General features: G+C 43.2%; 1 protein-coding gene across 3 annotated transcripts in view; it reads left to right on the top strand.

Annotated features, from left to right (window-relative positions):
* Fer1l6 (fer-1-like family member 6) overlaps positions 1-26,761 on the top strand; it is a 155,555-nt gene that overhangs the window by 37,546 nt on the left and 91,248 nt on the right. For all 3 annotated transcript variants that reach the window (XM_087557384.1, NM_001447146.1, XM_087557386.1), the window contains 12 exon segments: positions 267-381; positions 2,101-2,155; positions 2,247-2,378; positions 5,558-5,620; positions 8,768-8,846; positions 9,162-9,318; positions 10,099-10,285; positions 11,328-11,520; positions 14,458-14,810; positions 20,210-20,318; positions 22,479-22,662; positions 26,113-26,233. In XM_087557384.1, the coding sequence (XP_087413510.1) occupies positions 267-381; positions 2,101-2,155; positions 2,247-2,378; positions 5,558-5,620; positions 8,768-8,846; positions 9,162-9,318; positions 10,099-10,285; positions 11,328-11,520; positions 14,458-14,810; positions 20,210-20,318; positions 22,479-22,662; positions 26,113-26,233 (1,748 nt within the window).

Below are 26,761 nucleotides of genomic sequence, written 5' to 3' on the forward strand. Positions count from 1 at the left end.
AACTGTTTCATTTATTTTGGGAGACTGTTTTTGTCAAGGTCTTCTTTAGTTTGTACATCTGCTTTTTTGACCCTTCTATCCCTTCTTATAAAGGAATGGATACACACACTCATTACATTATGCACTTGTCTGCCTGGCTTTTCTGTCACATCAGATTCAATAGGAGCAGGGGCTATGGTGCCTGCTCCAGGTGGGCACAAAGTGGAGGCTTGCCTACCACCTTATATTAATTTAACAAAATTCTCTTTCTTCCTTTGTTTCTTTAGATGGTAGTGAGTCTGAAGTACCACAGGAAGGGCCTTCTCACCAGGAAGGACCAGAAGACTTGACTTATGATGACGCTTCTATCACACCTGGCCCCTCAGCTCCTTCCAAGAGAAGGTATGGTTTTTGCGTACGTAGCACACTCACTTTGTGCCCTGGGTATGCCAGGCTCTGAGAGAACTGGAGAGAAGACCTTTTTTGCCTGTCCACCAGGAGCCAAAGGTCTAAAAAGGGAAGAGAGTTCTGTGTCTATTCAACGTATCTCTGCGTGACAGCCTCCAGATACTGGCCAACCTTTGGCAGAATCCTGGTCCCACTAGCTTCAGGCCTAGTTGTGCTGCTAGGAGCTCAGAGATGAGCACAAGTCAGGAAGACAGACTTGGGAGCTGTCCCTTAGCCTGCTCTTTAATTCGTCATGATCCTACTTACCTTAGTTTCCTGTTTCTCCCACAAGAGAAGGTGTTTCCTAAACGACCAGAGAAGGTTCAGGAGAAGCTGGCTTCCACATGCTATTTCATGATTGGCTGGGATTGTGAGAACAGAACAAACCTAAGCCACCCAAATCAGTGGCTTAATATAAAAACTGTTATTATTGTCCTTGAGTCTGTGTGTCAGTTAGATGGTTCTAGTGATCCCAGATGGTTGTCCAATTGTCATTTGGCAGCTTAGTGATTTTTAACTAGGGCTTAGTGGTAGCTAAAGTCTAAAATTGAGGAGAATAAATCTTCTACCTCAGATCAGTTTGATTCAAAAGCCTTGAGATTTTTTTTTTGCAGCTTACAGTAGTTTCTACTGGGCTGAATTGCAGTCTGTAGACATGGGATGGAGGCAGGTATACAATGTCACTGTTAGAAGCCAAAAGAACATCGTTCAATCTAACTCATCTCAGTTCGTCTCCCACCCATTGCTGCTCCTGTTGTAACAAGCATCCTTCTCCTCTGCCCATGATTACCCAATATCTAAGTTCCCAGGTGTTTCCTGTCTGTTTTCAATTACCCGAGACAGTCCAGATAAACGAATTCCCTGTGACTGTGAAACTCGATGAGATGGCCTTTTGGCCATGCCTTCCAATTTTCTTCTCTATCAGTCCATTCAAAAGCAATCACAACACTCAAAATTACATCTTTTAGAAAAGATGAAGTGTTCCTGGGTCTAAAAGTAGCTCAGCAAAGGGCAGATCCTTCCTTCAATCCATCTTTGTCTTGGCCCTCCTGAGGAGTCATCATTTCTATAAGATTGAGATAGGAAAAGCACGGAGAACCTTACATATAAAAAGTGCTAGTGCTTATTCTTGCTAGACACTAGGTTAAATGCCTGGATGTACTATATTATTTAAGTCTGGCAATTGCCTTGTGGTATAAATGGTACTATTAGCCTTGTTATTAGGATAGGGAAGCTGAGTCATAGAAATCTTAAGTCATAGGGGCTGGGGATTTAGCTCAGTGGTAGAGCGCTTGCCTAGGAAGCGCAAGGCCCTGGGTTCGGTCCCCAGCTCCGAAAAAAAGAACCAAAAAAAAAAAAAAAAAAAAAAAGAAATCTTAAGTCACTTGTCTACTTATATTTATTTCCCCAGAGATGTAGAGAGAACCTGTGATAGCATGTAAAGGAAGTCCTTAGAAACTCCTGGGAAAATGTTACCATGGTTTATATGTCTGAAGTTTGTTCTTTCTTGATTATATATATATATATATATATATATATATATATATATATACATACACACACATATATATAATTTATCGTTACATTATTATTGCTGTTACATTATTTATTTTTTTATTTTACACTTGCACACAATGTTATCAATTTATATATCAATATATTTAACTTTAATAGAGCAAAGCTGCTGACTAAGATCCATGATGGGGAGGTCAAATCTCAAAACTATCAGGTAAGTGATGGGTTCCTCCTACCCAGCATCCCCCAGTCAGGAGACTGAAGAGCAATAGTGAGCGAGTGCTGAGCACTGTTTTGTGTTGTAGATCACCATCACCATCACTGAGGCCCGACAGCTGGTGGGCGAGAACATTGACCCAGTTGTGACCATTGAGATTGGGGATGAGAAGAAGCAAAGCACAGTGAAGGAAGGGACCAACAGCCCATTTTATAATGAGGTAAGTCGCAGAGCATCCTCTGGGCCCACAACCTCTTCACTGGTGAGAAGAGTTGGAGCCCCTCGGGCTGTTCCCATCTACGTTCACAGCCCAGTTTGAACTCTTTCCACACAGTCCCAAGGCAGTGATAACAAGACAGTAGACAGGAGAGGAAAGGAGGCCACTTCCTTATCTCTCAAAAGTTCATGGCCATTCTTAAGAAGCACTGGGGTTGCATTCAGTGAACCTTGGATCCTGGTGAGAGAGACAGTAGACATTCTTTTCCACAGGAGCAACACTGAAATTGTAATCACTGAATTTGAAATAAGCATACTTGATTGGAAAGCAAAACAGTTGTGTTTTTCTAGGATCCATAGGAAATTTAAAAGACTCCAAAGAGGAGAGTTTCTAAATAGTTTCTCTTGTAAATAAAATGTTATTTGGTAAAAAAAAAAATGACAGAGTGTAAAATAATATATAGTAGAAAATCTCACTTCCCTTTAATGTTCAGACCCTGATATTCTAGATTTCACCCTTGGAGGGATCCGTTCTCAAGATACTAGAAATCTTCCAGAGAGAGCCCAAGCATACACAGGAATACAAATAATGCCCACTAGCATGACTCAGTTGTCCTGGGTCTTGTTCCTTTTTTAAGACGATGGTTTCTAGGATAGGGCCCAGCTGGTCACACAGGCCAAGCTCATTTCTGCTTCATGGTTGGAGAATTTTCCATCACTCTCATGTGCTATAATATACTAACTGTGTAGTCTCTCATCCGTAGATACTAAAACTTTTAGCCTTTGGCTTGTACTCAAAATATACTTATGTGGCCTAACTTATGAGGAATGGGGCATAGGCATTTAAATTTGAATATTACCAACTTCATGACAACCTGAATTGCTTAAAACAATGCTGTAGATTCTTCATTGCTCCACTAACAGTAATCTACAAGGACGACAGGGACGGCATGGATAAAGACATTAACTGAAATTCCCTGAATCACGTTTGAGCCGTTAATTCTTTCTTCTGTGTCAGGGTTGTCCACATCCCCCTCCATCGTTTTGGCACAGATATGATATAAAAGAGTGTGTGTGGAAAATTCACTAAAACTGCAAGGCTCCATTTACTTGTTAAATGTTATACCTATATCTGCAGTTTTGGTTGTAAATGACGTCAAGTTGAGCCCAACCATAGCAAGCAGGAAACCAAGATAAAGAACAGGAGGCAAGCCCAGGTCACAGCGTTTCACATTCAAGGCAGAGGCCATCAGGAGTTGGAGGAGGAAGTAGGGTTGTTGAATGTTTGCTGGCTAGAAAAATGGGTGCAGGCCCAGGAGTCTATGAGAAATCGGAGAGTGCAACAATTTAAGTCAGCTGAAGGCAGCAAACATTGGAACATCACCAGCCCAAAGGACCATATAGTCATCCTTATTAGAGTGAAGAATTTCACCAAGTGAAATTTCCATAAGTTTTAGTTTTAAACATTAAAAACATACTAAAATGTGTAAAAAAAAAAGGGTGTGTGTGTGTGTGTGTGTGTGTGTGTGTGTGTGTGTGTACATTACATATGAAAAATTCTTTAAAGGTCATACCTGTTTTCTGACTAAAATGAAATTGTCATCACCTTTAAATTTATTCATTTATCATGGCACTGGGGATCAAACCCATATGTTATGACTACTATAGGGCCATACCTCAGCCTGGGGGACCACCGCTATTTTGAAGATCTTGTAGCACAGCACATGACAGTTTATTTTTGTTTTTCTATTTTACTCTAGGGGGGAAATGTCAGTTTTTTGTTCTTCCCACTGGTATGTCTGTCCACAATTTATAATTCGCTTATATCTATAGCTCAAAGGAAAGAACCCAGGGTACAAGTGTCGCAGTCCTTCCTCTCCCACCCCACTGTTCTCCCTCCACACAGCTCCCCATCCTATGCTACAACCTCACTTGAGAGGCACCTGACTCAACCTCTGTGAAACTTGTTCTACATACCTGGTCCCTTCTTCAGGAGACCCAAAGCACGGCTCTAGAGCGAGAAATAACTAAAATTATGAAGCTGGTCATCACCTTTTAAGCTCTTTAGACATTACTCCCTCTATATTGCAACTTAGGGGATCCAGCCACACAATTTTTACATTTTAGTTATTTATCTCTCTGTGAGCATGTGGACACTTGAGCACATGTACCATGGTGCACATATGGAAGTTAGAGGACATCTTGCAAGGATCAGTTCTCTCCTTCCATCATGTAGATTCTGAAGAAGTCCCTTTTCCCATAGAGACATATTGCGAGCCCCAAAGGTAATTCTTTAACTCTGAAATTTAATATCTTTTCCAATATTAAAAATTTCTATCATTCATCTTTATTTTTGTTCCTTCCATGGCTAGTCTTGGTAATTTTTCAAGAATGTTTGAAACAGAAAGAATCCTGAGAAATATTGAAATGAGCTCGCTCAAAAACTATTCCAATATACCCTTTTACCTATTACAAGACAAAAAAAGAAAAGAAAAGAAAAGAAGAAAGAAAGAAAGAACTAACAACATGAAGGGTTAAAAAGATACAGCAAAAGCCAGAATGTAAAATGCCTTCTGCAGTAGTTTGCGTGAGAATGTCCCCCATAGGCTTGGATATATGAACCATCGGTTGTCACTCAATGTCATTGTATGGCAAAGGTTTATGAAGTGCATCCTTGCAGAAAGGAAATATGTCACAGGAGGTGGGCTTTGAGATAAAAAGCCCAGTGCACTTCCGGCTTGTTCCTTCTGCTTTGTATTGTTGTTGACATAGGATCTCTCAGCTTTCTGCTCCAGAGCCAAGCCTCTTCACAACGACAGATTCTTGTTCCCCCTCAAAATATAAGCCAAAACAAACTTGATTTTCTGTAAGTTGCCTTGGCCTTGGCATTTTATCATAACAACAGAAAAATAACTAATACAACTTATTAGTCCCTCAGAAGAAAAAACTTAATACTATTAAAATTTTACATGCACATAATTCCTGATCCAGAAATACTACTTATATCTATTTTAGAGGAATATTTACACTTATTCTATGCAAGAATGTAGTTGTTGGCATTTTAAATATAATATATAAAGTAATACAAATCAACTGAAAACAACTTAAGGGGTCTAACTCATTCCAGGAGCAAGGTTCTTAGATGCTGGGGTTGATAACCAAGGTGAACTTCATGTTTTACAGTACTTTGTCTTTGATTTCATCGGACCCCAAGTACATCTTTTTGACAAGATCATCAAAATCTCAGTAAGTACAGCATGGCAGGTGGTGGTACTCAGGGAGAGGAGGAGAGACTCTAGAAACCAGGGACTCTCTGGGACAGCTCAGCATGGTTAGGGATGCCTGGATTTAGGGCATATGTATGGTTGGTGACCATGGCACCATCAGGCTAAAGCTGAAAATCCCCAATATGGATGATTTTATGAGCCAGAGCCATCTCAAGGGAATCTGTGCTTTTTGGAAGCAAGAGATAAACTACATTAAACTTTTGCTAAGTGGATGTGGGAATAATGAAACATATGCTGCAGATGATATCTTAATTGGCTGCCATTTTTCAGTTATTTTTTTAAAATCAAGTTAATGTTATGCTTTTCTCTTGGGATAATATCTACCCTAATTAATCACAACCATCTTTTCTTCTAGGAAGTGACAAATAGAGGATCAAGAATAGAAACTGGGGACAGTTCACATATGTCAGTCTCGTTATGGATAATATCCAGTAGGCAGAGAAAATAATTTGGAGCATTTAAGCATTCTTAAAAATTGCCTCTGAGTGTGGACCTCAGGACATTTCCAAGGGGGAATTGGATCTGCTAGACAGATCTTTCTCAGCCCATCCAGGGAGGCTGTCCAGGGGGAGGGGAAGTTTATCCACAGATCCAGACTGAAGAGTATATATAGTGAGAGCCCTGGGCTTGCCAGGACATTGTCATGCACCTAGGTGATGTGTGGCAGGAATGGAAAGTAAAGATGTTGAAGTCATATTGTCCCAAGTGAGAGCAGAAGTGGCCAGTTGGTACCATGGCCAACTGCACAATATTCAGCCGAGGGTCAGGGAGCAGTGGGTGGCAGGCGGTGACATCTATTACTTTAGTCTCAGAAAACAGCCACTTTGTCCATGAAGAGGGGTATGAGGCTGGTTATGCCTGGGGCTGTCAAGTTGTGGGGGTTGAGAGTGATTAAGTGCTTTTCTCTAAAGACTTCTCAAAGACCAGGATTACTACTTGCTATTTTATGTTGGTAAAAAGTGCACAGAGAGTAAGGGAATGGTCCCTCAACAGTCGCAGCAACTCAGATGAGAATCTCAAGGCTGACTCTTCATCTTAGAAATCCCCTCCCTGTCCTGTTTTTAGCACTCTATAGCACACTAGATAAATACATATCTGATATGACCTTTAACCTCAGCTGAATGTCGATAAAGTCCTGTCTCAAGGCCTGGGTCCCAGTGGTATCATGACAGCGTCCTTCCCAAGAGCATTAGAAGAATGTGGCTCTTGAGGAATGAAACACCACCAAGAGCCAAACCTTCTTAGCACCTGAGTTTCAGGTGTGATGACAAGGATGCAGAAGATACTTCGAGAGCTGGGGCGGCTTTCAGGACTCTGTGCCATCTCTGGCACTCCTGCAGCCACCCGATGACACTGGCTCTGGAGAAGCTAAGCTCATCACCATAGACATCACATCATAGGCAAGAGTCATGACTGTATGCAGGACACCTGGACTCTTAGACATAGGATGAAAGCTCGTTTTTGTGTTTCATTCCTTCTTTGGGAGAAGACACTGTTTTGCTGTTCTTAAATGACTCCTAGGGAGACCCAAGATTTAAAGGAAACCCCTCCCTCTTATGTTTAATACAACTTTCCTGCTAGTTCATAACCTGAAAGTCAGTGTGAATGAATGAATTCAGCATTCAATAGTTAAATAGTTCAGTCATAGTCATGTATTCTCAGCACTTAGACAGTTATGAGTCCTTGTATTAACCACCACAGAATCTGACCAGGGCAGAGAGCAGCACAGATGTATATGTACAAATGTAGGTATTTAGAAGGCTGTTTGATAGCATGGCCATTTAGCAAAATAACAGTAGTAGGTTCCCTTCTAGGGCGTGTTACTTCCCTTTCTTTCACAGGGACCTTTACCTTGTGAAAGGAACTTGAGACAGGCCTTGGGGAGTCATGTTAGTCATGGAAAACAAGGCTGGTAACAGAGGCAGCTTTTTGTGTGTGGTCCTAAATAGCTCCTCTGCTGAAGCCAAGCTGCCCTTGTTTCCCCTCTGTTCTCTGACACTGGAAAATCACAGCCAGAGAGGGAGAGGGGGAGGGGGAGAGGGAGGGGGAGGGGAGAGGGAGGGAGGGGGAGGGAGATGGTCAAGTAGGAAGAGAAATAGGATAAGCTATTCAGAAGATTCTAGATTCTACCATTCATCCTTCTTTAAACCATCCATTAACTCATCAAACATTCATTGAGTATCTGTCATGAATGAGGCACCTGGTAGGTAAAATACAAAGAGACACTGCCCTCGATTGAGGAAATCATGGGATTTATGTTAGTAGGAATCTCTGAGGTACCTCCATGATGCCATGAAGTTCTTGGGGCCCTTGGGTTCCAGTGACAGAGATGCCACTACTTCTGGAGAATGGCCCCTTCATTGCTGAGAGATTCTGACTAGTATAAGAAATAGCATCCTTAACAGAGCTAAAATCTCAGCCTGTGTTACCTAAGAACCAGGCAAGAAGCCTGACCTCCTTTCTGGCTGTAGCATTCTAAGATTTGAAGGCACTTCAGTCACAGTCTTCTTTCTGCATTAAAGATTAAACTATTCCAGTTTTCCATAAGCCTCCCACACATTATGACTTCTATGCATGGCACCAACTGTGTCACTTTCCTTCAGGACTTCCTCATGGTGGTAGGGTGATAGCAGCCTTTTAGCACGCTGCTGTAACTGAGATAGGCACTCTGCTCCCTTCTAATCAGAGCAAATGCTATACTGTATGGAACTCACTCTACAGTGCAGTGTTAACACAGCTCCCAGCAACACATGCTAGTTCTAAAGAAAGCTGTGAAAGATGTTTTGGAGGCTGAGGAAAGAAACACCAGTGGCAGCTCCGGAGATCATGGACAGATACTTAGAGAAGGTGACTTTTGCTCCAGCCAGTGAAGGATAGGCCAAGTTCGAGGAGGAAGAGGTGGACGTTAAGGAGTAACTTTCCAGGGTCTATTTGATTAAAGAAATCTCTTGGGTAGTGAGAGTGTCAGGCATCCTTCACCCGATGAAAGCATAGTCAAACCCAGACAAGGATCAAGTCCTAGAGATCTCTTAGGTGAGCCATAAATCCATTTCACAGATGTATCTGCAAAGACAAATGTTGCAGGTTGGTGCTGTATCCTCTGTAGGTCTTACATCACAAGCTGATAGGAAGCATCCTGATTGGCTCTTTCAGAGTGGATGTGGGGACGGTGTACAACCAACCTGGTAAGCAAGCTCCACCCATCCATCTTGCTTCTTACCCTTCTTTGGTTGACTCTCTGCTTTGCAAAGCAGGGATTTTCCTATGTGATTCACTAGACTGAAAGTTTCCCAAATGCCTGTGATCTGTTGGAAGAAATATCAGAGGGTGGGAGAAAAGATGAGGGGAAGGAGGAGAGTGGGATAACCTGAGGACTAGGGATATCCACAAATGGCTACTATTGTAAGCATCAGAGAGAGACCACATCCTGTGGGTGTGGGAGGAGATCAGGGAGCCACTGTCCATCTGCAAAGGATACTACTTACAAGATGTGTTCATAGGTCATCAGTTCTGTGACAAGTGGGCACTGCTTACAGACCCGGGTGACATCAGGACTGGCACCAAGGGCTACCTGAAGTGTGACATCAGCGTGACCGGGAAAGGCGACATCTTAAAGACCAACCCCAAAACCTCCGATGCTGAGGAGCAAATAGAGAAGTGAGATAGAGCCAACCAGAGCCATAAAAGAGAAATTCTCTGCCCTTCTTTATGCCTCTTTCCCCTTTCCACTCTTTTCTGAATGGATGTGTGAGTGCTGCCCACTCATGGCCTGTCTATCAGAGACTCAGCTCTGTCAGCTGCCTGAATGCATCTTCTCAAATGGCTCTTTTGGAAGCTTGGATTTTCAGGCAAGAACACTGTTTCCCTGTAACAGTTTATTTTAGGTAAACCATGCTATTATTATTATTATTATTATTATTATTATTATTATTATTATTTTCTTGGAGAATTTTATATAATGCACCTTGTTCACATTCGCCCACACTCCTCCATTCTACCGTTCCCAGATAAAACTCCTCTTTCCTGTGCACCCCGCACTTCCTGTCTTTTTATTGTTGTTTAAAGAAAAGGCAATTCTGCAGCATGTGTCCAGTCCTCCGGCTCTTATAGTCTTTCTACCACATCTTCTATGCTCTCTGATCCTTAAGTGTATGCATTATGGAGATAAGCCATTCTTGAGATTATATAATTTATCCACGTGTAGCAGGGTTTTTTTTTTTTTTTCTTTGAAAGAATCTTACTTTCAACTACTGGTTTATGACACACACAAAAAAAAAGGTTTTAAATTCTAGAAAGGAAACTTGGTTTAGTGATGAATCCCAGTGATTTTCTATATCCAATTTTTCTTCCTTTCTGCCTTCAGCCTGTACCTGCCCTTTCTCCCTCCTCTTGACTGGCAGACCTTTTCACTTTAAAATTTTTCTTGTCTCCCTTTAGGAACCTTTTGATCCCTCAAGGATTTCCATCAGAGAGACCTTGGGCCAGGTTCTATGTGAGACTTTACCGAGCAGAAGGGTTACCCAAAATGAACTCCAGCATTATGGCAAATGTCACCAAAGCATTTGTGGGTGACAGTAAGGACCTTGTGGACCCCTTCGTGGAGGTGTCCTTTGCTGGGCAAACGGTGAGGAGACTTTGTCACCAATAGTGGCAGTTATGTTTTGCTTGGATTCAGAACATTTTTAACCAAATGAAATTAAGTAAAAAGTGCCTCAGAGAAAACTTTGTCACAAGAAGGGTAGGTGTTAGGTATCAGAGGTGCAGACATCAGCTACCCACTCATGCCTCATTGAGGATTGTGGAAAAGAACCATGGTTAGGTGTGTTACAACTTAGGGTCAGGTAGAAAAACATCTTTCCACATAGCTGGCTACTTCTCTAAACAAGAATAAGGCAGGCCACTCTCTCCTAACCTATTTCTCAATTTTCCAGGCAACCATCCTCCTACATAACCCTAGATACCTCTGTTCTTTTCTCAAGGGCCACTGGGAGATACGAGGCCTAGGTTTGTGGTCAAAGCTGCATTATAGGGGTTGGGGATTTAGCTCAGTGGTAGAGCGCTTACCTAGCAAGTGCAAGGCCCTGAGTTCGGTCCCCAGCTCCGAAAAAAAAGAGAAAAAAAAGCTATGCCCTACTGGACTTTGAAACTTTGAATAACATGTGCTTTCAAAACATGTCCCTGTCCCTTCTGATCAGCAGGAATAAAAGCTGGATTGAGTCTAAGTTGCGTTCAACTTGGAGGGCACATTGAATGTCATTCTGTTTTATGACAAGGAAATTGAGGCCCAGGCTGAAGCTTTGATTCACTCAAGGTCATACGTGACATGACGTTCACCCTTGTCTTTATGAGGGCATGACCTCGGGGTCTCACTATGTCTGCTGCTTCCCTGGAGACACATGACACAACTCCTATGTATAACAGAGGGAGTCACAACACTTACCTGTTGAGTAGAAACCCCAAGGACAACGATTCACCTTTGCCCCAGTGCCCTGCATTACCATCTAGGCCAGCAGCAGTGTTAACAGAGTGAGTGTAGCTGCTTTCACAGGCATCAGGGAGGCAAGCATAGAATCTTTGATTAATTCCCTTCGCATTAGGTGCTTTGAAGTGTTTTCTTTAGCCACGTACCCCCATGGCTCACATCCTCCTGGCTCCTGTACTCTCAGGGGCGAACCTCTGTGCAAAAGAATTGTGCTGATCCTGTGTGGCACGAGCAGGTGGTCTTCAAGGAAATGTTCCCCCCCTTGTGCCGGAGGGTGAAAATTCAGCTGTGGGATGAAGGCAGCATGAATGATGTGACCCTGGCAACCCACTTCATTGACCTGAAGAAAATCTCCAATGAGCAGGACGGCGATAAAGGTAGAGCTTTGTGTGTCTGACTCGGAAGTGGGTCTTAAAACCATAGTTACCTTCAAAGGGAGAAGACCGTGTAGGCCTGTACGAATACCTTGCATGATTCTGTGGTCTGTGGCTTGGCTTGGTTAAAGTCATGATTGAACCAAGCTCTGACTGTAGGTCTCCCATGACTATTGCTACCTACCTGCGGTGTGTGCCTGTTCTACTAAGAAAATGGAAGTCAGATAAAACCAAAGGTTGAAAAATTAAAATCTATGGGCCAGTCTGTCCTGATTTGTGGTTTTGCATGGTTCTGTATGAAAAGGTTTTGCATGTGGACAATGGAAACATATTTGCCCTACTTAAAAATTATGTCCCCAGTCACTTGATGGGAACATGTGAGCTAATGGGTGGCAAGGGGCTGTGTTCTCAGGGAGCTGGGAGAGCTTCGGGTTATCCACAAAGCCTTGAAGGTGGCAGGGAAGGAAAGAACTCCCACTCAGTATATGACTGGATTTCTAAAATCCCATCAGTGTGTGAGAAGTTCTAAATTAATCCCCATTTAAATTCATGACCACCTTTCTTTGCACTGCATATGTATGCTGATTGACAAAATGCCTACATATCACATACGTATATATAATTAGAAGACCAAGTACACACATACATATATGCATGTGTATGTTAAACATCTCATATGTCACATAAAGATGACATCAGTATAGCTGTTTTAGTTTTTCTTAACTAGATGAATATTTTCCAAGAGCAGTGACATATATTTTTACATCCGTCACAGACTGACATCACAAAGCCCTCAGTGAATGTGTGTTCTCTAGTTCTTCGTATTACAGCAACACTCATCCATCTTCACTTTCTCAACTAGATGTCGAGTTGTTTTATTCATAGCAGTTTAGAAGCTTCTAGATGGTGCTCAGAAAGACAGATGTTTGTGTGTTAGAAGTAGACATTGGGGACCATAAAATCTTTCCTATCTTTTTAACAATATTTTTTCTGCTTAAGTTTGCTCAGAGGAGAATAGAATCCAAGGGATAGAATCTAGTTTGCAAAAATCAGGGTGGTAGAAAGGAGACATTTAGACAGAAAGAAAAATGTTTTCTTAGTGACTACGGGGGGATTGATAAGCAAATTATGACTCTCTATGTCTTCGTATCAGTGGAGTGTGTCCTAAGGGAGACACTTAGTAGAGGTTATCCTATTAATCTTGACAGGTGAGTTAGGCACTATTAGCTTCTCCTCCACATGAGGAAACTGAGGTACAAAGAAGTTAAGAAATGTGTCCAATCTCATGTGGTTGAAAAGTCCCAAGGCTGGAATTGAAACCCACAAAGTTGAGTGTTCTGGAACGACATGTGGTTTTGCCTTTCAGAAGGAAGCAGAAGGTGTGTGTCAGTGGTCATAGTTCATGAGTCAGTGGCCATTGCTCTTGCCTACAGTGTGAGGGGCCATGGGCTTGATTTCCAGTACTGAAAAGTAAAGGGGTGATGTGATGACAGATGTTCTCATGCTTGCCATATATTTTGTTCTATATTGAGAGAAACCCCTTATGGTAGGAATAAATTAAAATCACCACGTCTTTTCAGGTCTATGTTTAGGAAATATTTTTGAACAACTGTTTCTCACCATCTCTACCACCTTACCCTAGTCCAAACTGTAGTGTCCTTAGCTTTCATGATGAAATTGTTCCCAAAGCAATTTTCCCACGTCCATTCTTGCAAACCTTCACATGGTAACCACAATGGTCTTAACTGGTTCTCAACCGGAATTCCCACTGCTGAGACCTTTTAATACAGTTCCTCATGTTGTGGTGACTCCCAACCATAAAATTATTATTGTTACTACTTCATAACTGTAATTTTGCTACTGTTGTGAATTGTAGTATAAATATCTGATGTGCGACCCCCAAAGGAGCTGTGACCTACAGGCTGAGAACCACTGGTCTTAAGAGGCATGAATTTGATAAAAATCCCTTTAAAATGCTCTTAATGATACTAAGATAATGAGCAAAACTCAGAACAAGGTCTAAGGCCTCCCACCTATCCAAACTCTACCCATGTATCTCTGGCTCCATATTCTTTCCAGCTGGTTTACAGCCCTGCCCCTTCCTCTGTGCTCCATCAATCATTGGTTTATAGCCCCACCCCTTCCTCCATGCTCCATCAATCACTGGTTTATAGCCCCGCCCCTTCCTCCATGCTCCATCAATCACTGTTTATGGCCCTCCCCCGTTCCTCCATGATCCATCAGTCTATTGTTTTCCTTGCAATAGAAGATGTATCCCCTTCATAGTGTTGATATTGTAGATATTAATGTAAACATTTCTTTGTTCAATCTTTGTATCAGCTTGTCCTCTGCTGAACTCCATGGTTGGCATAGAGCATGCTCCCTAGCTCATGTTCAGAATAAGTAAACATTTGATGGTTAAATGACAACAAAAGTGTGCAAAGTGGCCTCAATATTATTTTTTATTTAATTTAATTTTTTTACTTATTCCCTTTCACCCCCCTCACTGCCTCCCCTCCCGGTCACCACTTTCCACAATCCTTACCCCAGTCCTTCTCCTCTTCTCCTCTGAGCAGGTGGGGCCCCTCAGGGTGCCCCCCAACCCTGACATTTCAAGTCTCTGCGAGACTAGGCACTTCCTCTTCTATTGAGGCCAGACAAGGCATCCCAGCTAGAAGAACATATCCCATGCACAGGCAACAGATTTTGGGATAGCCCCCCATTCTAGTTCTTTAGGACTCACATGAAGACCAAACTGCATATCTGCTGCATATGTGCAGGGATGGCCTCTATAATATTACACATGTGAAAAACTGTAAATGCGTAAAAGAGATGGAAATTGAGCAAAATAGTGTCTTTCGAGAGGATGTCTTCTAAATATTAAATATTTTCTTTTGTCTGTATATCATACATGTTGCCTTACACTCAGGTTTCCCCTAGGTTTTCTTCCTACTTTTGGACCTGCCTGGATTAACCTGTATGGCTCTCCCAGGAACCACAGCCTCATGGATGACTACCAGGAGTTGAATGAAGGCTTTGGGGAAGGTGTGTCCTTCAGGGGCCGAATCTTGGTGGAAATTGCTGTGGAGATCCTCTCAGGTGGGGCCCAGGAGTCTAAGTTCTCCAAGGCTCTGAAGGAGCTGAAGCTGTCTTCCAAAGACAAAGACTCCAAATCTTCCAAAGGCTCCAGTAAGGACAAGGCCGACAAAGCTGATGATGGCAAAGCCCAGCAGGCCACTGACAAAACCAACTCCACGGAGGTGGAGGTGGAATCTTTTGCTGTTCCCCCAGAGGTAGGTCTAAGCGCTGTTTCTCTATGCCTGATGGTAGTGGAGGGCAAAGGGAGACAGCACTTGTCACAGGTTCCAGAAGACCTTCTCCTGTGCAGGTCTCTTCTTACTGGCAAAATTGTGTTGGCCTAGTATTGAGTCTTTGGGCCCATTCTCAGTTCATGCAAGTATGACCATATGCTCATGATGAATTTCTTCTGCATTTCTCAAGCATGGGTCCATGGGTACTCAAAAAGGAAGAGAAAAAAGTAGCTGGAGGCATCGGTAGGAGGGCTGGTAGGCTGCGTGAGGAAACTCTGCTTGTCTAGTTTGGTTTAGCTGCATTATCCTGGAGTACTTTTTGCATGTCTGACCATGTAGGAAGAGGGAAGACAGGGGAGAATAGTAGGCAAGAAGCTTCATGAGAACTCAAGAAGCCCCACAAACCCAGGAGGAAATCGCAAGCCCACAGAATGCTTCTCTTCAGTTAGTTCCTACCAGAGACACATGAACATTTTCCCCACCCAACTCTGTGTTAATGGCAAGAGCTTGGGGTGTCAAGATGACACCAGCTGTGACTATCCTCTCAGTGTTTCTTCTAGTGATACAGTTTGTATTCAAGTGAGTAGATGAGTCCTGTGTGTTAGCAGCAGAGGAAGGTTGACCCCAGTTGATACTGGTTAATTCTGTCTGTGGGAATGTTTCTCAGGTCAACAGGTAGGGAGGCAATGGCCACTTACCCAGAGCTGTCCATTCCTCAGGAGACTGGGCAGACCTCAGAAGTGCAGTAGGAGACTCACCCTTACTTTTCGAGAACTTTTTATTTTTCTTTCTGGGATCTCAAGAACCCACTGCAGAGAACTGGGAGCACGAGATTGGAAACCTTGGCGTTAGTTCTACTCGTGGCTCTAATGCCAACACTGCCCTGGGTTGTCCTTTTTGCTTCAGCTAAATGAGGTCATAAAGGTCACTCTGTCATAGACATCTAGAGGCTGATGAGAAAGTGTATATAAATTGCCATCAGATCTTCTAGCACGTACATAGTTAAGCTTGCAATGCCTTTCTGGCTGGTACCCATGGCTGGCTCCCTCCTCCAAGGTGCAGCTGTTTAGAGCTTGCTACCTCTTGACCCTTTCAGCCCCTCCCTCACTACCTCTCTTCCAACTCTCATCTGGGAAAACTTCTGGAAATGTGTGATATTAGTTTGTTTGGGGGCAGGACTGGCATTTTCTGTGTTGGGCTCTGTGTGTGTGTGTGTGTGTGTGTGTGTGTGTGTGTGTGTGTGTGTGTGAGAGAGAGAGAGAGAGAGAGAGAGAGAGAGAGAGAGAGAGAGAGTGATTGCATGAGCGCATGCATTCAGAATATAAGCCAACATTAGAAACTTGACTTTGAATTTGTGGGTAGGTTAATGACCACTTAATGAACATGCCTCCTACATCTGCGACCATTCCTGCTATGGGCCAGGTTGTATAAGGATATCCAAGGAGAAAGAAGCTAGGGAAATATTCAGAATCTAAGTCAATATCCTTAGGATTGTTTGCTGAGAGTGCCTATTAAAAAGAAATTCTAGTAAAAAGCACAGGAGGTTGGGTAGGGAGTGGACTTTCCTATAAGTCAAGCTATAGAGAAGGTTAATGAGCTTCTGTGGAGAAGGTGGTAGATATAGGACAACTGAGGAGCTTTTCTGCCTCCACCCCCTCCTCATCTTGGTGTCTTATTGGTAGCAGTTTCTTGTCAGATTCATTACTTATCTGTTGTTGCACATCGAGTCACTCCAAAGCTTAGCAGCTTGAAACATCAAATCTTATTTTCCAGTGAATAAGGAGTTTGGAGATACCTTAATACAAATGGTTCTGGTTCAGACAGTCCTTGGAGGAAAGATCTTGGTAATGTGGATATGAAGGTGATTTAGTTGTGACATTTGTCACCCCATTGGTAGCCAGGGTTGGTGTGACTGACCTAGCTGGGTAGGCAAGTGTCCCCTTTCTCCCTCACCACTCCTTGTACATCCCTCCAGAAGCTGCATGGTGGCTTTCCAGGAATAGAGGATGAGTAGTCTTCAGTCAAGAGTATATGAGTAGCTGAGCTCCCCTGCTAGACCCCCCTAACAAGCTCTCAAGATCTTGGCAGAGGCTATGATCTTTCGAAGGTACCACAGGATTAGAGGACCTATCCCAAGACGGTTGCCTGGTACTCAGGAGGCCTTAGCACCTTGTTGGTTGTTGGTATGAGAATGCAGTTCCTTACTTTGGAGACTTCCATAAATTCTGAATATCCTTATGACATGGTGGTTTTTTGCCTTCCCTGAGGGTGGTGGTGACCTCAGAGAATGGCCATGACCAAGCCATGACACCACAGACTGACACTTCTGGGTTCCTTCTTCTTGTTAGGAACAAATCCTCTGTTTTCCACAGCCAGAGCAGATCAATCTGTCCCAATCAACCCTTTCTTGCTGTGTCTTTTTTTCTTTTTCAGCTTCCGAGGGCACAGAGCTCCAGTGTCACTGTCAAACACTAACTTCATGCACATCTGGATGCTGGGAGACCCTATGATGCTGCCTTTTCCTATTTTGCCTCATTACTTACCTAAGCTTCTTTCTCCTCTGCCAAACTCCCAAAGAACATAGCCAGCCCTGGGAATGTGAGCATTTTTAAAGTCTATGAAAGCTGATTGAACAGCTTCATATCAAACATCTTGCTCACCATGGGCAAGAGTAAATACAGAGCCCAGTTCCATGGAGCTTATGCTGTAGAAGGGGAGAGAATAGATGCAAAAATATATCCAACAAGAAGTTGGAAGTGATGGATGTTAGGACCTACACATTGCCGTTATTTATGGGATGAGAAAGTTTGGTGTTTATGATTTTTGGCCTTTTGTGTGGGACAGCTGGATTTAAATTGTGTAAGTATGGTGCAGGGTCTAGTGTGTGGGCAAGACATGCTCACACCTCTTTTTGACTCTTTGGGCAGACGACTTGACCCCTATGCTAATTGCTTTCTCTTTGCTGAGACAAAACACTGACTAAAAGCAACTTCAAGAGAGGGGGTTTGGGGCTCACAGTTTGGAGATACAGTCCATCACAGTGGGGAAAAGCAGAGCAGCAGAAGCCTGTAGCAGCTGGTTACACTGTATCCATAGGCAGGAAGCAGAAAGATGAACTCCGTGCTCAGCTCACTTTGTGAGCTCGGTGTACATTATGTATCAATCATTTCTCCAGTCTAAGGAATATTTCCAGAATTGGGGGCATGGGAGGCTAGAAATTAGAGCTTGAAGGATCTGAGAGATTAAAAGATAATTCAAACTATTCAAGTATTTACTGTACTTATAATTTGCAGGGCTTATATGTCTGCTCTTCACAAGTGTTCCAGGCCTTATTGTGATACTTTTGTCACAGATAAGGAAAGAAACAGCCAGACTATAGATGCTCAAAGTCCAGTTGCTGGCAGGTCAGCTGGTTTGCTGCCACATCTGTCATCCTTGAGTCCTGCTCTCCCTCTAGTCTCTGTGGTTTTCACCCTCCTCCCAGAGAGTAAACTCAGCCCCCAGACTGCAAGATAAGAGGCTGGTAGATAGACAGTGACTAAGCTTTACACCCTGCTCTGCCCTGCCCTGTGTTTCTGGTCAAAAAGAAGCATTTCCTGGATCGTCCAATGCCACAGGAAAGGTCACCTCTCACCTAGTTACCTAGTTCTCTGTGGGTCCTAGTTCAGGACTCTTGTTCAGTTCACGCCATGACTGTGGGGCCACAGTTGTTTTGTTCTCTTAGCTTATTACTAGGGAATTTAAGCCTTGCTGTTTCTTGTTCCTTGGACTTTAGTCCAAGGGACTAAAAGTCCCCTAAAGCCAGGGAGCCCTTTTTATATGTCTTCAACTCACTCAGAATCTTCACTCAGAAATGGTTCCACATTAGGAAGAGCTACTTGCAAAGAACTGAGTATTCCCTAGGGTGTAGTGGCTGCTTCTCAACCTTTCTCATGCTGAGACCCTTTAATATATTTCCTCACGTTGTGGTGACCCCCAACCATGAATTATTTTCGTTGCTATTTCATAACGGGAGCTTTGCTACTGTTAAGAATTTGTAATATAAATATATTTGGGAGATAGAGGTTTGCCAAGGGGGTCGTAGCCCACAGGTTGAGAATCACTGCCTTACGGCCTGCCATAGTCCAGTCTTCCAGATGACCTGTAGGTTACTTGATCATGCAGCCTTAGTGAAGAATAGGACTTAAGGCATGACTGCCTTAGTCTTGCTGTGTGACCTTGGAAGCCCCTGAATCTTCCTGCACTTTATATTATAAAGGTAAACGGTAGAGGTTGGAATAGATAGCTCTAATGTCCTTTTCAATATAAAATCATTTCTGATTCACATACAAGTGGATCCCTTCCAACAGCTTTCAGGGTGTATGGCACCCCGGATACACAGGGTTGATTGATGCTTTTGCTACGCCTAACACTTCCCTCTTTTTATCTGGGTTTCCTAACTGTGAAGAGACACCGTGACCAAAGCAATTCTTAAAAAGACAAACATTTAATTTTAATTGGGGCTGGCTTACAGCATTATCATCATAGCAGGAAGCATGGCAGTGTGCAGACAGACATGGCGTTAGAGGAGCCAAGATTTCTACATCTTGATCTGATGTTAGCCAGACATCTTGATCTGATGTCTTCTGCAGGCAGCCAGGAGGAGGTTCTTCCACACTTGAGCACTAGGAGACCTAGAAGCCTACTCCCATAGTGACACATTAACTCCCACAAAGCCACACCCACTCCAACAAGGCCACACCTCCTCCCAGCCCCTATGGGAGGTGCAGTCAAACACATGAGTCTTTGGGGGGGCCAAACCTATTCAAACCTCCACACTAATTAATTATTTAAGGAAATAAATGTGGACTACAGATCAGCCCCAAGGCAACAGGTTAGCATATGCTAATCTCAAAGAACACATGAGAATGTTCTAGATTCCAGGCTCTCAAAGTTGTTACAAGGAATGAATGTGAGCCCTGCATCTAGGCTGTACAGTTATGCTTGTGTGTAAGGGTCCAGTGCCGTGACTCTCAGCATCTCACCTTTGATTTGCTGGGTCTAAACACCTGCTCAGTGCTGCCCTCTACCCACAACAGCATCTTGGGAAGACACATACAAGCTCATCTTTTGCCATGAAAGGAGACTATTTTTCATGTATGTTAAGTTAACAGTTTAGAGGGTGTTTCTGGGTTGTTTTAAACCAGTGGCTAGCTGAGATTAGACTTGAGTTTGTTGGCCATGACAGCTGCCCATCTGCGTAGTGGCAAGGCATAGCATTTTCAACTGTAACAGATTCAGACATCTATGGGTTATACCAGACCAAATGAGTTTCACTAACTTGGCTTTCTAGTGAGGAAAGGAAGCCAGCTCTGTCTAGCAATATGTTTTTCTCTCTGTAGATTATACCGGAAAAATATGAGGACTTTTTACTCTTTGGGGCCTTTTTTGAAGCTACTATGATTGACAGGAAGATTGGAGACAAACCTATCAGCTTTGAAGTTTCTGTTGGTGAGTGCGGACACATGCAGGGTTTGGGGAGTGTTCGTCTCTTGAATAAGTGAACTAATGCTTTACATAGGCAATTATATTGTGGTGGAGATTATAGTCAGGACCCCCAAAAGAGAGGATACTTCCTTGGCTACCCAGTGCCAACACATAAAGAGTAGATTTATTCCTACAGAATTTTAAAAAATGGGGTTGGGGATTCGCTCAGTGGTAGAGTGCTTGCCTAGCAAGCACAAGGCCCTGGGTTCGGTCCCCAGCTCCAAAAAAAAAAAAAAAAAAGAAAACAAACAAACAAACAAACAAAAAACAAACAAGCACACAAAAACAAAGCGGTAATCAGTGTAAGTTTGGATTTGGGGATTTGTGTTCCTAATCTTGGTTCCACTACTTTGGGATGACTTAGTTTCTCTGGGTCTTGGTTTCCTCATGTACACGATGGGAATTATAATGACTCCCCCCAGGATTGCAAGGTTTGAATGTCTGATGCCACACGTCACACATTCAATAGAGGCTACAGCCATAATCCCCAGCCACCTTCCTTGGCTAATGCAGCTCAACTAAGAGCACTAATTCCATCAGAGAAGAACAGGTTCACCTCCAGGCAGTTCTGTTGCAACAGGGCAGAGGGAAGTGGGGCTGAGACTCAGTCCTGAGCTGCACAGCTGGAGGCCAGGCACAGAGCTCCATGTCTGCATGGCCACAGAATGAAGATGTCTGTTAGAACTGTGAAGGACAAAATTCCGACAGGAGAGGCCTTGTCTTCTTTTCCCTTTTATTGATTTACTGAAAATAAATGCTTTTTCTCACATAGTATATCCTGATTATGACTTCTTCTCCCTCGATTCCTCCTCCTGGTTCCTCCCACCTCCCCTCTTCTCTGGATCGACACCCTTTCTGTCTCTCATCAGAAAACAAAGGCTTCTAAGGAGTATATTATGATATGATATGATATGATATAAGAATTAACACATCAGAATTAGTCAAGATAATGCATGAGAAACAGATACCACTCTTTGAACAGTCAGAAAGCCCATAAAAACACCTGGAAGCTATTCTATATGCACAAAGGACCTGCAGTGTAAATATATAAATAAAAATAGAAATATAGAAGAATAACATAGAGAAATATAAAATAGAAATAGAGAAATAGAGATATAATAAATACTATATAAGTAAAAATTTGGAAAGATAATAAAAATCTTAAAAAGGGAAAGCTCTGACGTGACATTATGAGACTAGGGCACTCCTAAGCTGCTGTTGAGGTCATTGTCTGTGGCCATCGACTGCTGGGCATGCAGCCTACCCTTAAGGGTTGTTTGCTTCCCCAGTGAGGCTCCTTGGAAGAAACTAAGTTTTCATTTGAAAGTGGTTATCGATTGGAAATTGTTTCTGGGTTAGAGATGGGGCCAGTGACCATTTCTCCTTTCAGCTCTAGGACCCCAGCTGGAGCAGTCCCTGTACATGCTAGAGAGACCTTCTCTCACATGAAACCATTTCCTCCCAGACTGCCCCCAACTCCCTCTCTCCAGAACACCCTCTCTTTAAAGACATGATGTCATCTTTGAGTACTCAAACTTCTCTTAGAGAGGAATCAGTTTTGAGAAGGTTCCTAATATTTTATTGAGCGGCGAGGGGCGGGGGTGCTGATTACCACATGGCACATCCAGAATGATAGTTTATCAAGTCTCCATGGCGAATTTCATTGGTAGGAGGTATACACCAAGATGTTAAAAGCAGGTATAACTCAGAAAGCCAAGGCTGCTAAGCCCAGATCACCTGACTTTAGTCTCTGGGATGCTCAGGGAGAAGGAGGGAACCCAGCTCCTACATGTTATCCTCCAACCACCATACTTGCTCATACATATATGTACACACACAAAGTAATGTAATAAAATTAAAGTAGGTAAAAAAAATAACATGGCTAAAATCTCCAGTGGATTTTCTTTTTTCCTCAACTGTCTTTCTTAATTTGCAACTTGTATAGGCTTTACAAACAGGAAAATAAGAGTTGTTGACTTTGTCAATCAATTTTCTCATTCTCCATCGGTCGTTCTTTCTGCCTTTATCCTGAGATCTTAGCCCCTTTCCGTGAGAGGGTGTGGGATATGCCAAGTTGACTGATCCCACTTGCTGACACCCAGCCTGTTGCTCTTGTCTCTGAAGGTAACTTTGGGAACCTGATTGATGGAGGGTCTCATCATGGGAGCAAGAAGAAATCGGCTGAGCTGATGGAAGAAGACGTCCTTCCTCTGCTCCACGAAGGAGAAAAAGATGTGGCCCATGACACTGCCATTTCTATGGCCTCCACCACTCACCCAGAGAAACCTCTTGTGACAGACGGAAACAGGTAGGAGGTGACAGGACAGTTGAGAAGAAAGTTTCTGCTGGGTGAGAATTTTTGCCAATTGCTAGAGCTGTTTCATTCAGCTTTCATCTCAGCGCTGGGAACCAGCTGAAACAGAGAAAGCATTCTAACTATCACTCTAGTAAATCCTTAGCTCCTCCCACCCCCAGCTCCCAACAACATACCTGGGGAATTCATCTAAAGACAGCAGCCATGATGGTTACTGTTAGACCTGAGAGAAACCATTTCCACAGGTGTCTGTTTAGAGCAGTCCAGACATTTCCCTAGGAACTGACTCCCAGTCTGTCTCCTTAGGCACTGCTCCTCTTTCCATCAGGCAGATCAGAGGCCCCATTTGGGCAGCTCGTGAATCGCTCACCAGATTCTTTCTTTTGTAGCTTGCCCTCTCTAGACAGATCCCTCCTCTCAGAGTCTTCCAGCCCACAGTTGGGAATTGTCAGTTGTTCCCTTCCATATTTTAAAGAGTTCTTTTATTTTAAAATATATGCGTATCCATGGAGGTGGGGGTGCTATGTGCATGCGTGATTACACCTGCTGAATCCTTGGAGCGTGTCAGATCCCCTGGAGCTGGAGTGATAGTTGTGAGTCACCCAATAGGGATGCTTGGAATAGAGCTCTGGTTCTTTGCGATAGCCATACACCCTCTTAACTGCTGAGCCATCTCTCCAGCCCCAGGTCTGCTTTTCCTTCCTGTCCAAAGCTAGTAAGTGACAAGGTCTGGACAGTAAATCTTAGGTATTTTTGTGTCCTTAATTCTGGCCTTGTATTTCTCGTTACTAAGGACAAAAATACATGACAAACTCAACTAGAGGTACAAGGTTTATTTCCCCTTATATTTCATGGAGATACGGTCCACCATGATGAAGTAGGATTGGTAGCTGGTCACACCATGTTTACTGTCAGGAAGTAGAGAGTGGACAGGAAGTGAGCCAAGCAATAAATCTAGTAATCACTTCCTCCACTGAGGTCCTGCCTCCCAAAAGATCTCCAACCTTCCAAAACAGCGCCAGCATCTGGTGACCATGTGTTCAAGCACATACAAACACACACACACACACACACACACACACACACACATATACACGTGCACATACACGCACATGCACACACAGACATACACAGACACACACCACACACGCATATACACGTGCACATACATAGACACACACATGCACACACAGACATACACCACACACATATACACATACAGACCACAAACAGAGACACATATGCACATACACAGAACAAACCACACACACATATACACATGCACATACACAGACACACATATGCACACACAGACACACACACACAAACATATGCACAAACATATCACACACATACATACACAGATGCACACACACAGAGATACACACACAGACACTTATGCACACATACACACACACCCCACACATACACACACATACACAGACACATACACACAGACACATACCACACAGATATATGCAATGTGGGCACACATAGACATGAATATATACAATAATAAAAATAAAATTAATAAAATTCCACTGAGTTTGTAGTCTTGGCCTTCTGGTTCTGCAAATATGTGCATTTGCACACAACCTGTGCCTGGTAGAGATGAGAACTAAATCAGAATAGGTGACATCAGTGTATGCTCATCTTTACATCCTCAAGACAAGTTTATTCTTGCTCAAAGTCACAGACTAGTGATGCTGGCCATCTGCACCAGCAGTTGTCACCCTGTATGGGCCACCAGGTACCTTCTCACTTGTTGCTTTTCCATTTGCACAATGGCTCACCCAATGAGCCTCAACTGCCTCATGTCTGTGTGTGTCCTCAAAGCATAGCAACAAAACTCTGAAAACCACAGAGACAAAGACCTAGACTACCATTAGCACATGGTAACCCAATGCAAAGAAACCCTGAGTCAAATACAATAGTGTGGGCACTTGTGAAGATGCAGGGTTCTCAGTGAAGTGATTTCAGAGATAAAATAGAGTAGCTTGGTTTCTGACCTTTTGTCTTTGTTGTCTTGCTGTAATGATAACTTCAGTTCCTGCCAAGAGCCTCTTTTGCTTCCTTTTCTAAATGGACACCTGCTGGTTTATGTCATTTTTGCAGAGCAGACCAGGGCCCTTTGCTAATTCTGTTGTTTACTTAAGGAGAAATTTATGTTGGAGAGCTAAAAGGGAACATCCAATCTTTCAGGCTGAAGATCTTTGTAGCTTTTTGTTTGAAAGGGAAATAAAACTTGTTTCTCCTTCCTTCCTCTCCCTCCCCCTCCCCTCTTCCCTCCCTCTTTCCTTTCTTCTCTTTTCTTTTTACTGCTCCATTTTCTCCCCCTCACTCTGCCTCTTCTGTGCCTCTGTCTACCCCTGCCTCCATCTCTTTCTCTCCAAACCACCATGAGTACATTCCTCTAAACACTCTCCACTTCTCAAGAGTCAGCATCACAGCCATTCCCAGCATTCCTTCCTTCATGCATTTTTTTATGGTCTCCTATGCTTGTGAGGAAATGCCTGGGGGATGGGGAAACCCAATCATTAAAGAAGCTGTCATCAGTCAGGGAACACCACCATTGGGCTGTACCTCTTCTGCCTGCCCTGCCTTCACATGTGCCTAACCCCCTCCCTGAGAACCGAACATACACACTGGTCCTGTCATTCTGTTAAGGATCTTCTTCTATCAGCATTAAAAGTACATTTGTTCCACTGACACCACATTCCCTGGGGCTCCACATCTTTGTCCCTTGGCTATACCTCCTATCCCTTCCTAGCCAAACAAGACACCTATATTATTGGCGCCCGTGCCTGGCAAACATAAGTATTGGATGGAGGGATGGATGAATGGATGGATGGATAGATGAATGGATGGACAAATGGACAAAAGAATGATGTCAAGCCACCAAGTACTGATTTAGATTGGTATATACCTTTATTCCCATTGGTAATATGATTTACTTTTCCCTCAAACTTTCACTCTCATCTGTTATATCAGCAAACCAATACAATGTGCTCAGAATATACATATTTAAAAAGTAATCTTGTCCTTTTTACTTTATCAACTTAAGTCTTCATTGAGGAAGGTTTGCCCAACACATTCTATGAATTGATGATAATTTTGAAGCTTTGCCCTATGTCTGAGGGTAACTTGTTTTGTTTGTTTGGTTGATTTCGAGAATTTCAAATGTAGCCAGGTCTTGAATTTACTTTGTTGCTGAGGATGACTTTGAATCCTCCTCCTCCTTTCAAGTGCTAGAATCAGATGTGTGTCGCCATCTTGATTTGTTGGTAACTCTTAATCCTTTCCATGGTAGCCACATAACCGGAGCTCACTGTTCACAGGTCTCCAATTACAGACTAAGGATGGCATTAGTAGTTTTATCCTCACTGTTCTGCAGAAAACCACTGGGGAAAACCACTGATTTCTGCACCCCATGTGCCTTTACAGAAATTACAACTATTTGCCTTTTGGTGCCAAGAAGCCCTGTGTCTCCTTCATCAGTTCCTGGGGAGACCAGATATTCAGACTGCACTGGTCCAATATGCTGGAAAAAATGGCTGACCTCTTGGTAGGTGGCTTCATAGACAGAGTGGGAAACTGGGGACAGAGTTACTCAAACAGGGTCTTGACCTCAGGTTAAACACCACTGAAATGGGGACTACTGTATTTCATGACTTCTACCCTGTGGACCCAGAGGAATGTTTTGTTAAAAATTCCTGGAATTGAAACCAAACTATCCAAATCAGAATCCAAACTAACCAAATCTGCATTTTCTTCTTACAATATCTAACAGGAAGCTAATTTCACATCTGCCAATGGCAGGAGAGCGGAGGCATCTCACAAAGTTGACATCTGTCTTCAACTCTCTTCTACTCTGCCATTTCCCCCCATCCCACACATCCCATTGGGAGGGACATCTTTAATCCTCTACTGCTGGTCCACAGGCCCCACCAGATGACTCTTACCTTAATTTCCTATGCCTCTAGAAGGGCAGAATCATCTCCCTCCAATCGGTTCTGGCTTCTGTAAAGCAAAGCAGTGTCTCCAGCTGTGGGATTCTAGGAATGGGGAAACCAGACTCTGAAGATAACTTGAG

Source organism: Rattus norvegicus, chromosome 7 (genome assembly GCF_021556685.1).
Source record: "Rattus norvegicus strain SHRSP/BbbUtx chromosome 7, alternate assembly SHRSP_T2T, whole genome shotgun sequence".
In the NCBI taxonomy this organism is placed as follows: domain Eukaryota; kingdom Metazoa; phylum Chordata; class Mammalia; order Rodentia; family Muridae; genus Rattus; species Rattus norvegicus.